A 12710-nucleotide genomic window follows, 5' to 3' on the forward strand; every position below is an offset into this window, starting at 1 on the left:
GCCTCTCAAGCCTGCCAAGCTCCCTCTGAATGGCATCCCTTCCCTCAAACGAATCAACTGCACCACTCAACTTGCTGTCACCTGCGAACTTGCCAAGGGTGTGCTCAATGCCACTGCCTGTGTCGCTGGTGAAGACAGTAAATAGTACTGGTCGAAGTACGGACCCTTGAGGGACACCACTCGTTACTGGACATTGAGCTACTGATTGCGACTCTTTGGACACAGCCAGCCAGCCAACTCCTTATCCTTCTAACAGTCCATCCATCAAATCCATCTAATTTAGAGACAAGGATGTTGTCTGGTACCACGTTAAAGGCCTTACAGAAGTCCAGGTAGATGACATCAGCAGATCCTCCCTTGTCCACCAAAGCAGTCATAGGCGGCCACGAGATTAGTCAGGCATGATTTACCCTTTGTGAAGCCATCTTGGCTGTCTCTGATCACCTCCTTGTCATCTGTATGCCTTGACATAGCTTACAGGAGGATCTGTTCCATGTTCTTACAAGGCACAGAGGTGAGGCTGACTGGTCGATAGTTCCCAGGTTCCTCCTTTTTACCATTTTTAAAAATGGGTCAATCAAACTGTAAATCACACTAAGGAATGGAACTGCTACAACTGGCATGTGGTTTTATTCTTGGTGCTGCATGCTTCCATTTTGTAAATTGGCACTCAATGTTACCACTTACAGTGAAGGTCAATGTATATGTTAATGGTGGCCTGAATTCAAGAAGTAGGAACGTGGTTCTTGATCTCTAGTAAGAGAGTCACAAGAACTCGTAAGGCCTGGATGCAAAGTCTCAGAACCTCTGTGTGAGTCTAATTTTATGTGTGTTGTGCAGACATGGCTCAGAGGTAGAAGATTAAATATATCCTAGTAAGCTTATACTTGGGGGAATGGTTCTACTTTGTATGCTTTTTCTTCAATTATGCAGTGTGAAGAATGTAAGGAACAGGGGCCAGAACCTCCTAATGGAGTCTCCTGATCCTGCTACAGTGTCAGTGAATTTTGCTGTCCTGTTTGGTGTAATATTCTACTGGAAGAGCAGTTAATGTATACAGTTGGGAAGTGAGAAAGCTGGACTTTATGCTGCCCAGCCAAAAAGCACACTGGAATCCAGACTGCCTGGTGCCTAGGGGCACTGGTAAACCACTAAGCTGGTACACAGAGGGTTGGAAGTGGAGTAATACCACATCCTTCTCATCTTGTTTTGTGTAATGCTACACCAACAGCAGAGTCCTTCTGTTAAGTGTGCTCAGCCTTATTGGAATTAGACTTTTGGGGAGATTAAGCAACATCTGAATGCCTCTCTACTGATATGTGACAACTTTAGCACTTTATGTCCATAATGGTGACATAAATATGACCCTGTGCCAAACTGCAGGGCAAACCTGGTTCAAGGGTGATGAGTAGTCATTCACATGCTTTGCTGTGAGGTAGCCTTCTGTTTGAAGGTGATGGTGGCTCTTGTGCACTCTTTACGCCGTCACACTGTCACTTACGTAGTCCAGTTTCAAGGGAGAAACACTGCTATCTTCCACCCCATCTCAGTTTTATCTGCAGTTAGCTTTGCACATGGGGGCAATGTGCGTGATTCTATTATGCATTAACTAAAATGCTGTTCTGCTGGGTAGCCGTGTCTTTGCAGCAGTGTTGCACTTGCATGTGTTTTACTGTTTGTTTTCATTACTCCACAGAGTTACTGTTAGCCAGCATGAGTGACATGCTGTAGTTGGGCTGTTTGTAGTGGCGGCCAGGGGTGGCTGCAGATTTTTCTGTATTAGGTGGGGGTGGTGAGATGGAGCTGTGTCTCCTGTAACACAACTCCTAATTAATGCAAGGCCTAACCTCTTTGCCGTACATGTCTGTGTTGTCCGCTTCACATACAATTAACTTTTCAGAGTCTCTAGGCCTGCGCAGTAAAGTCCTCCAGAAAATTGAAGAATTGCGGATGACAATGATCTCTGTTTCTGTTACTATCCCTGATGAGTTCTTGTGCCCTATAACAAGGGAGCTTATGAAGGATCCTGTCATTGCAGCAGGTATGTCTTTAAACAGCGTTGACTAAAATGAATTGCTTAAGGGTAAAGATAGGTGTGGGGTCACGAAAATCAAATAGCTGTTGCAACAAAACAGAACTGTGGTAAATGTTTAATTTGCCCAATTACATCGCTGATACAGAGAATAATACTGTTATGTTCCTTCCTTTGTGTGCTTTTGCAAATGTAATTACAAGCCTAATTACAGAGTTGTCTCCGTAAGTGCAAAATGGAATTGTGCACCCTGGGGGAGGGGGAGGGGACATGACCAAAAACCAGGCTCATTACTACTCTTAGCACACCACGCGTATAGCACTTAAAAGTTTGTACAGAATGAGATTCATTTAAATTCAACAAGACCTTGGAACTGAGATATGCAAGGAGCAGAAGATGTTATGATGTAGTTAAAACATTTTAGAAGAACTAGTATTTTATAGTTCTGATCTTGGTGGGGGGAGCATATGATCATCAAAAGACCAGTATATTTTTTTATGTTCTGTAAACAGTGACTAATTTCATACAGTTTTGAGGTATCACACCAGATTTTTGAGAATTAAATGAAGACATTTGCTAACTGCTAGAGTGGTAAGCACTGCACTTAACAGGGCTTGAGCTTATAAACAGTAGCAGTAGGGGGACAGCCTTGCATATCCTTTTCTTTATATGATTTTGAAATAAGGATACATAGCTTTAGAGCAGGATAGTTTTGTTGAAAAGTTGAAAATTACTGCCAGTTACTGTTCACATGTATATTACAAAACAAAATAGGCATTTTAAAGAGAAACTGTTGACCTTTTAAAATAAAATGTTCACAGTGTGTGATCAATTATAGTATTTAGTAGCTAATAAATAATGCCCGTTTGCCTTTCAGTATTTGCGTGTTACGCTGCTGTCCTGAAGCATGGGACTCCTCTGCTTTTCAGAACATTGGGTGGGCATATCTGGGAGTTCCTCACACTGCTTTATTTTTATAGAAGTTGATGAATAATAACAGAAATGTTAGCTATTGCAGCAGGAGAAAGGTTGGTTTGTGGCAAGACAGGTGAAGGAAAGTATAGTTCTGTGTTCGTAAACTTCTGTATTCACTAACTAGCTGCTTCACTGCCTAACACTGTAGAACTGAAGTTCCTGTAGTATGAACGCGGCTGACTTTAAGATGGGGGCAATTCTGCAGATTCAAATTGGAGGAATTTAGATATTTCTGAGATTAGAAAGTAACTAACTGAAGTGACCTGTGTATTTTGTCTAGGTTAGTAAGCTAAGTAAGAGTTAAGTAAAACTTTTATGCTTTTGTGCTTTGTAGAATTTAAGGAAAACTAAATAGAAGGTAGAATGCCAAATTGCCTATTTCTTTTACTCAAGTGACCAGCCTAAATAAGATTTTTTTCCATGTTAAGAAGTAAGTGGCCGATATTCAATAAGGGGAAGGAAATAGAGTGTCGCCCTGTTTTAGAGGAGGGGTGGAGGACACAGGTTTGTATTTCATCAGATGGAGGTGTTCCTGGGTGATTGTGCTAATACGTGGCAGGGTGGGGTGGGGTTTATTCCTCTATTTCTGTTCTTCAAGTAGCAGCTTGTTACGGTGCTGACTGGAAGAGCTGAAATCCTGAAACTAGATGGGCGTTGAGGGTCAAGTGCCCAACTCGGGGCTTGGTCGGCCCGCTGAGAGTTCATCGCTGAGTACTGCACAGCAGCAGTCTTTAGTTGTGTTAGCCTTTAGATGTTAATGAGCTTTCAGTTCTTATTATGGATCACTCAAACTGAAAAGGAAGTCTTATGTAACGTGCATAATATATTTTGGTGCTTTGCAGTGAGAGAGAGATAGAAACATGAAACTAGCCTGAACTGTTTATATTCATGGTCAGCTATCATTGTCCTTCTTTTTTTTTTTTTTTTTAACTATAAAGGGTTCCCGAGGTGAAAATACTTTTTAAAAAGTTAGTCAAGAACTTTATATTCAGCTAAATGGAAATGATTGTTTAAATTGTGATTAAAATCTAATGGTTTTATTAACCAAAGGCATGCACTAACTTTAACACCAATATGCCATTTATGGGGGGTTTTTTGGGGGTACACAGCTTTTTTTTGTTGTTTGGTTGGGTTTTTTTGTTGGGCAGGGAGTTCTTCCCCCACCTTAGGCTTTTTTTTTTTTTTTTTTTTTTAACTAACTGACATGCTGGTTTTATTAACAACTCTGTTTCATGTATAGTAATGGTTCAGTACCCTTTATTTTCCCTCTCCCATTGTCCTTAACTAGCAAATAGAAACATTGCGTTGTATTTCTCAAAGTACTGGGGTGGGGGGAGAATATTACTTGCAAATGCTTGGTGAGGCTTGACAATGTCTAGTATGGTGTCTTCAGAGTAATTTAGAACTAAACATCACAAGAGCTAAGCAACTGCAGTTCCAGGCAACTTGATGAGCATCACCTGATTTCCTTTAAAGGAACTGAGTAAGCACTGTTGTTATAAATGCTGATTGTCAATGCAGTTTCCTGGCCAGCCACCTCACTGGTTCAGTGTTTCTTGCTCTGATGATTCCTTTTTACAGCCTTGTAATGAACTTTATCTGTACAGTAGGTAATTCCTTAACCACAAATAAGGACACAGGAAGTCTTTATGTAATTTGGTCCTGTTGTGTACCTTAGTCACCAGATCAGGCATGAACTTGGCTTAATCCCGTGACCTCATCAGAGACAATCCCTTGGGTGGGAAAGGGCTAGTTTAGCAAAGGACTCTCGCTGGCATGCCTCTGCTGCTAACAAACAAACAGACACACAAGGCAAAATTCCAAGCCAACTGAAATCACTACAGCAGCAAAACATGAGTGTACATACACACAGAGCCTTTTCTGAAGACATCTCTATTTCATGTGTCCTTAAGGCCATACCTGGTTCTTGGCACAGGGCAGGGAGGGGGGTGTCTTCAGACACAGCTGCAAGAGTTTTTCAGATAATATGCTGCTTTGAAGTCATCAATGAACCTATGCAGCTGTAACTTATTTGACAAATTTGCAGTGCTTTCTAAAATAGCTTGTACTGGTTAGTTTGCTGAGTACAGTATAATTTAGAAAGGTTGAACCAAATTTTGATCTTAATACTGCTGTATAAAATTTTATTGTAGTATGTTTAACTATGTAATTTGAAAGAAATATGTTTCAGTTTATGGTAAAACTTTCACAGACCATTTTTCTGTATGTCAGTTTTCCTGTTTGGAAATACTGATTCCCTTACATCCCTTTTAAATTTAAATAGCTACAAGCTGTACAGCATAACAGTGCCCAGGCATCGGTAGCATAAGCTGTTGATGGTGGTTTCTTTGTAGATGGCTACTCCTATGAAAAGGAAGCAATGGAAAACTGGATCAGCACTAGAAGACGATCTAGTCCCATGACAAATCTTCCTCTCCCCTCTCTTATGCTTACACCAAATAGGACACTAAAAATGGCTATCAGTCGCTGGCTGGAGACTCAGCAGAAAGACAGTTAAACCGCTTAGTTTTGAAGTTGTTTGTTAAAATTAATGGAAATGAAATTGTATGTAGCTAAACGAAATAACTGCATCAGAAACAATTGGAAAGAAAAAAAAATGTGTTTCTGTTCTAATCTGTGGCTGTCATTTAAGTGGGTGTTAGGAGAATCTTCACTGTTGGAAGCTCCCAGGGAATTCCTGAAAAACTTTTAAGTTACTGGTAATTTTACTTTGCAGTATATCTGTTTAAGAAATGAAGTATTCAGATTCACAGTTTTTCAAATAAAGTTGTCTCAAAATTTTCACTACATTTATGAGTTTTGGTTTTGCCAAGTTAGTCTTTCAGAAGGTAAGAAATAGCAAAGTATATAATCTGTATTCCTTTTTCCAATTTAAAAACAAAAATGTGTCTTTCTCTGTTCCCTATTACTGAACATGGAGTTGGAAAAGTTGGGAGAGAGTTTCTCCTGTAACCATCAGTGACTGCATCGCATCCCACAGGTATATTAATAATCTTTATTTTGTACGGAAAAAAATACAGTAGTGTGCAAAAATAGAACTACAGGACAAGGCTAATATAGGACTTGTACAAAATATCAAAGAAACAGTAAACAATAAATAAGCTAAAGCATAATGATGCGAACTCAAAAAGAATTTGTAAAAATGGGTACGGCTGTTTACAATGTACATAAAACACTGCATACAAATAAGGTGTGAAAAGTGACTGACTATGTAAAGTTGACCACTCCAACCTAATTGCACTCACAGGAATGTCATTACATCTGTTTATTTTCAGGCTCTTTTTGCCAGTATAAAAATCTTATTTCCTCCAAAAAAAAAAAAACCTTCACGGCTTCATCCCATCATGCAACTGTATATACACTTTTCCTCAAACTTTCGTCTTCACTCCATCAATTTCTTGGGTTTCCCATAAAAACACTTACTGAACATTTCATTGCTGTACCTTTTTTGCAAATAAACAATAAATCATTCTGCTTTAAGATAGCACCCAAAGGTGATTAGATAAACTATATAAAGTGCGATTATTGTTAATATGCCATAATATTGTGTTCTTCAGTGCAATAACCAATATGGTCAAAGCCTTTCAATACACATGCAAATGTCACTGTTTATTTTACTTGATTTCTTCTAGTTACTAAAATAGTTATATTTACATGTCAAAACATGGCCACTTACTTTTAGTTTACTCATACACAAATTATTTATGCTTCCTAAATGTACATCATGCAACCCAAATTAGATCCCACTAGAAAAGTGATAAAATACTATCTTTGATTTTAAAAAAAGCATACATATACAGATCCGAGTATTATGCAGCAGGTATCTTTCTTAACACTGTTTTGAGAAGTAAGCACTTACTTAAGCATTATAGAGGCACAATTATTATGTAAGTAAGTGGTGAGATGTAATATAACCAAAAGCCAAGATTAAAGCCCTATGGAAAAGGAAAGTATTATTTAATGGTAAAACGTAAGGGAAAGGATTTCTTTGCTTGAGGTCCTAGTTTGGTGGATTGGTGATCCTAACCAACTCTTTCTACACAGATTTGCTATTCCAGTTACTGTAACTGTCCTGTGATGGTAGGAACAGTGTAAAGTGGTTCTATCCCATTAAGTACTGGCCAATGCGGACTGCTTACTCAAAACTCAGAAGTGACCAGCCAATCCGTATTTTGTATAGAACCCTATGATGTTACGAGCTAAGTTTTACATCCCTGTAAATATACAAAATTGTATTTATACATTTGATTCAATGAATGATCGCTTTGGTTTTGTAGACATGACATGACTTAGATGGCCTTCCTTATTGATGTGAGACTGCTGTTTTGATACAGCATCTGGGTATAAATGCAAAGCTTGTTTAGGTGCTCTGTTGTCTTGACAGTGGGTAGGTATTTGGCACTTAAGCTCCTCACGTTCTTTAGTTTGCATACCATTCTGGTTGCCATCTCCTGGGCCAGCAGCAGTAGAGGAAATTTTAGTTTGGTAGTGTTTGACTGAGAGTGGCTCAAAATTTGAGGACTGAATGCCCCCAGAAGCAACAGTTGTTGATAATCCATCCGATGCCTGAGAGTGCCAAGTGCGACTGGATTGACTATTTTGCTGCTGAAATCTTGCAGTCTTATCCATGATTCCCATAAATGGGGTATTGCGAGGTCTGTGTTCAGCAACAATACCCTGAACTTGATTAACGTTACTCTCCTTGAGTCGAACGTCTGGGCCTAGTCCCTTAATACTATCTGAAAAACTACTGGCTGAAGTTAAGCTGCTGGTGGAGCTGGCAAGAATCATACTACTGGATGGAGAACTGGAAGAGACACCACTGGTTAGAGGACTTTGCTGCCTTGCTTCACTGAAATTCATTTCAGTAGGGGCTGTTAACCTGTCAGCGGTTTTAGACTTACTTGCAAAAGAATGAGAAGAGAGATTCTCATTATGCTGTGAATGGGAACACTGGCTGGACATAAACTTCTCACTGTACAGTTCAGAACTAGGACCTGTGGAAACACTTTCGGGTGATAACGTGCTTGTCCCATCCAAATGCTGAATTTTTGAGTGCCGGACTGGCAAGGGACTTTGAGGAAGATGCTGAAAAGATGACTGTGTCTTTGTATTACATTGACTGCTTCCCATTTTTGATCCAGGCTGGATGGAGCTCAGGTGCTGATTGGTTTTTACAATCTGTGCCTGCTTTGTTGGCTGCATGATCAAGCCTGGCTCTCTCAGATATTTGTTGCCTGTTCTGCTTTGAGGGGACACAGATCTAGCTTTCTGCTGAACACCTTCTTGAAGGGTCCTGCTGTATGATGAAGCAGCTAAGGAACACTGCAGCCTTTGCGGAGAGGAAACGGATTCATCAGGGTGTAGCAGTTCATCCTCCCTGTCTTGAAGATTAAAGTTATTCACACCTTGTGTAATGCCCTCCTCCTCATTATCAGAGTTGTTAATTTGCTGTAGTAGCTGTGGAGACTGATGCTTCTGTTGCTGTGTTCTCTGGAACTGTTTGCATTCCTCTTCTACTCGAGCCAGTAGACGTTTTATCTCTTGATTGCTAGGACACAGCTGTGTGGCTTCACGTAAGTCAGCAAGAGCAGCAAGTAGCTTTCTGTTTAGGGGGAAGAAAAAAAAAAGAAAAAAAGGCAAGCAATAAAAACCTGGGGCAAATCTGAGTCTCAGCATTGCCTACCACTAATCCACCTCCACCACTTTCAAAGAAATCTTCTGATTTGTCATCTCCTGCTGCAGGTGGTGACAATGTAAGAACTGGATGTTCTCCAAACCCAGGAAATTCTTTCCTACAGTGAAAGCACAGCCCCGGGGCTAAACCCTTCCCCTTGTTAAAGCTATTAACGCTTTTTCAGGAAGGCAGCAGAAGTCTGCTGATAACACTAGGAACTGACTCCTCATAAGCCTTTTACTGTTACCGTCAGAGTGGTTAACTTGCCAAAGTCTGCTTCATGACCATTTATTATTCTGCTTAGAAAAGACACGGTGAATCAAAAAGGCACCTCTCCCTATACTTCAACTATACCCATGTAGTTTGGTATTTTTCCAGCTTAAAGAGATGGTTCCTCCTCTCTGCCCTTGTTTTTGTCTTGAACTGCTAATGATTCAACATATCCTGTCCTATAAAAGCACCCAGTTATTCTTGGTAATAAATAATGCAGCGCTGGAGTTCGGTAGCACACTGCTGAGTCACATGGAGTAGGAGTCCCATTCACTCTTACACTTAAAATAAACCCTCTTCCTATCAGTTTGTTACTTTCTGGACTGCCTAATAATTACCTAAATGAGTATTCAGTATTGCTTTTTGGGTTTGGTTGGCTTTAACTGATACAGAGACCTGATACAGATGAAAAGTGCACAAGCAAAGTAACTTTTCCTTTGTAAATTCCAAATACAACTAGCGGAACAGGAAAAGAGTTACTGGAAGTGTTAGGAAGTAAAAAATAAATCTGTGCAGACAGACGCACAGAATCCAACAGTACCTGCTGTTCCTTTTGGCTCTTGCTCTAGCATAATAGGCTTCGTAAGACTTGGGTTTCAGATCCAATGCTTTGGTAGCAAACTCTTCAGCCATACCAAAGTCCTAATAATTTAAACAAATGTACTCATTATACATTGACAATAAAAGAAAGCTGCATGCTTTTTATTTGTGGTACTGCTTCAAAAGTGCAGACAGCTTATGCAGTATAGAAAGTCACCTTTTATCAGTTAGCAAGAGCAGGTATTTTGTGAAAGACTGAGAGCAGACCTCATCTTGCTAACCTTGTCTCTCATGTCTAAGGGAAACTGACTCCAAGGTAGCTAAAAAGCAATGTTAATATAGATACAATACAGTTATTTTCAACCCAAAGATGTTAAAATATAAGAGAATGCATGTTTAACAGGATAAATTGACCACCTCACATAGCAAGGCTTTAGAATGTGTTTTGAAAAACAGCCAGTTAAAGACCTAGGAATTTAGAGGAAAACAAGAAAAATCAGGAAATGGTTAGGACTAGTCCAGAGCTTTCTTTGACAAGGTACATGAAATTTTTAGAGAAGAATTGCACTGAACGTAATGTATTTGGTCTTCATTTAACAAGAACACAGAATAAGAGTTTAGTAAATCATTGGTTAAACCAAAGACTGGAATTAACAAAGCAGAACTGAAATGGGGGCAAAGATGGCTATGGGGAAGATGAAGGCAGAAGCAAGTCTAATTTTTATAATAGCCATACACAGCACGGGGCGTGCATGACACTGAATTATCTCGAACATGATGATACAGGAGGTTGGAAAGTATTAACACCAAAAAAACCATCCTGAGATATCATGCAAAAGCAACATGATGAACTTCAGCTTTACATGCAAGGTGGTGCACTTCAGGATTAGCAAAATGTAAATGAGAGTTTATCAGCGGGATACACAAGAAACGTAAGAAACACACAGGCATGCACACACACGCACTGGTTGGTCACAGAGCCACTTTCTGCTGTTAGTTTGATGCAACTGAAAAAGCCAGTCTCAGCAAGAAAGGCATCAGGAGAGGTAGTTCTAGCACAGAAAAGAAAGGATTAGTACTGCTGTGCAAAGCACCGGCAGAACTGCCTATGTGAAGTCCTGGACACCTATATATAGAAATTCTTCAAATGGGAGCAGATGCCAAGAACAACTTGGATGACCAGGGAATTAAGAAGTTACTGTTTGAAAAGAAGGAACTGTATAAGGTATATTCAGAAAATCAGAAGTCTTTGCTCCAATAGTCATTCAGGTTCTTACCAGCCACCTAACGCACTGGTGAAGGTACAAAGAAACAACCAGCACATACAATACAGCTGTAGAAGTAGGTTATGCTGTATGATAACAAAGGGTAGTGGTGGTGGCATTTTCCATTTAGTCTTTTAAAAGTACCAAAAACATCCAGCAGTTCATCATTCCAAAATAACTGTATTATATAAGGACAGCTGTAATAGATCCCCCACGGCAACATGCCCTCATCTTACGAGCTGTCCCCATTTGTTGACACAACAAAGCCCAAAATCAGGATACCGTGAACAGGATTCTAAAACAGCAAAACCCCCAAATATCCAAGTACAAACTCAATAACGCAGTAGAAGTCTAAGATTCCCAATACCGGAGAGGCAACAGATTAACAGCAAAACTTACATTTGTTTTTCGGCGACATCGTGATAAATTTAGGTATAACGAAACTCTCAGCTCATTGAATGCTTTCATTTCTTCTCCAAATCCTTCCCTTGGAAACTTCCTCAAGGCATACTGGTAGCGCTGTGCTGCTTCCTTCATCTTACCTTTCTACAAATTTAGGAAACAAAAGGCTTTTCACAAACTCTTAATATTGCAATACTGGTGCAACAAAGCACATTTGTATTTGACATCTACCAACAGGTGCTCTTCACATAGAAAACGCAGAGCCAGATTTTTTAAAAAAATAAATACATACAGTAGGAATTACACTTACACACAGACACAGTGAGAGAACTTGCATGTTAACTAGAATTTGTGTTTGTTTCTAAACTCATACCTTTAACAGTATTTCACCAGGATCATATTTTCATTAATACGTACTACTTGTACATACATGCATTTTTCTGGTACAATTTATGTATGATACAATTAATTTTTTTTTTTTTTTTTTTAAACAGAGCAGTCAAATATCTGATGATGTAGTTGATTAAAACTCTAAGGCCTAGATGCCTCTAGTAGAGCATAGCCTTAATCAGGAATGGTGTATCCTTAATCAGGTGGTGATACTGCAGAATAACCTCTGGCAACAGAAGGGGCTGGATGGGAGATGGAGGAAGAGTTGGTACAACATTCAAATACGCAGTCCAGCTACTGCCAGATCCACTTAGGAGTCTCAGCTGTGATTAGTGGGGCGACTGAGTCTATGAATTTAAAGTAGTCAAAGGTCACTCTCCCACTGCTTAACAGAGGTTGAGTAAGAGAGCTAACCTGACTACCTGAATGATCCACCCATGCACTAGAAATATTCAGACTCTCCAAGAGATGCCTGGAGAATATCTTCACAATAAACTGAAGATTTGAGACAGTTTTGCAAAACCCACTGACATCCTTGTAGCGTGATAGAAAAGCACATCTTTTAATTGACAGGTGAAGAGATTTTATGGATATTTTACAAGTTAATTTCTTTTCATAAACATCGGGTGTTTTTTATCATTTAATTCATCTTAACACTCTAAGTGGTCAAAATTTACTGCTGAAACAGGCAAGGAAAATATTTAAGGTTTATCTTATTTTATTCAGCTGGAGAGCTGAAAAGTAGTTATTGCATACTGTGAGCACGCTCAAATGTGTGTTACTCTGCAAAATAACCATTTAAAAACCACTTTGGCAAGTAAATAAATCAAAGTATACTGGAAAAAGTTTAATAAGCTAAATGACATACCACAGCTCTAGCAAGTCCATTCAAATTACTGTAATAAAATTAAGCACTCTAAAAGTAGATACCAGCAGGGAATTCAGCCTCTGGTAAAACATATTAGTACCAAGTCCTGCTATGTTACTCTGTGATCTCAGAGTCCAGGCAGGGTTCAACCTGTAGAGCAACTTGAGGAGAAACTGAAGAAAATGAATTGGTGCTGGTGACATGGTGGCACCTTCTCCCTGAACAACGAGTTGCATTCAACACACCACCAGAGAAGTGTGACATCCCTGG

At 39.5% G+C, this 12710-nt stretch overlaps 2 protein-coding genes across 21 annotated transcripts in view; one reads left to right on the forward strand and one right to left on the reverse strand.

Annotated features, from left to right (window-relative positions):
* The window catches only part of WDSUB1 (WD repeat, sterile alpha motif and U-box domain containing 1), a 40849-nt gene that overhangs the window by 27243 nt on the left and 896 nt on the right, over positions 1 to 12710 (forward strand). For 10 of the 11 annotated variants that reach the window (XM_069780588.1, XM_069780589.1, XM_069780586.1 and 7 more), the window contains 2 exons: positions 1901 to 2041; positions 5362 to 5817. In XM_069780588.1, coding sequence (XP_069636689.1) covers positions 1901 to 2041; positions 5362 to 5525 — 305 coding nt within the window. In that variant the 3' untranslated portion in view covers positions 5526 to 5817. Of the gene's footprint in view, positions 1 to 1900; positions 2042 to 5361; positions 5818 to 12710 lie in introns of those variants that run through there. The other variant, XM_069780587.1, reaches the window with a different exon arrangement.
* Positions 6010 to 12710, reverse strand: part of TANC1 (tetratricopeptide repeat, ankyrin repeat and coiled-coil containing 1) — a 119554-nt gene continuing 112853 nt past the window's right edge. For all 10 annotated transcript variants that reach the window (XM_069780567.1, XM_069780566.1, XM_069780573.1 and 7 more), the window contains 3 exons: positions 11180 to 11326; positions 9517 to 9617; positions 6010 to 8633 (listed from right to left, as the gene is read on the reverse strand). In XM_069780567.1, the coding sequence (XP_069636668.1) occupies positions 7265 to 8633; positions 9517 to 9617; positions 11180 to 11326 (1617 nt within the window). In that variant the 3' untranslated portion in view covers positions 6010 to 7264. The remainder of the gene's footprint in view (positions 8634 to 9516; positions 9618 to 11179; positions 11327 to 12710) is intronic.

Source organism: Haliaeetus albicilla, chromosome 4 (assembly GCF_947461875.1).
Source record: "Haliaeetus albicilla chromosome 4, bHalAlb1.1, whole genome shotgun sequence".
NCBI classification, from domain to species: Eukaryota; Metazoa; Chordata; class Aves; order Accipitriformes; family Accipitridae; genus Haliaeetus; species Haliaeetus albicilla.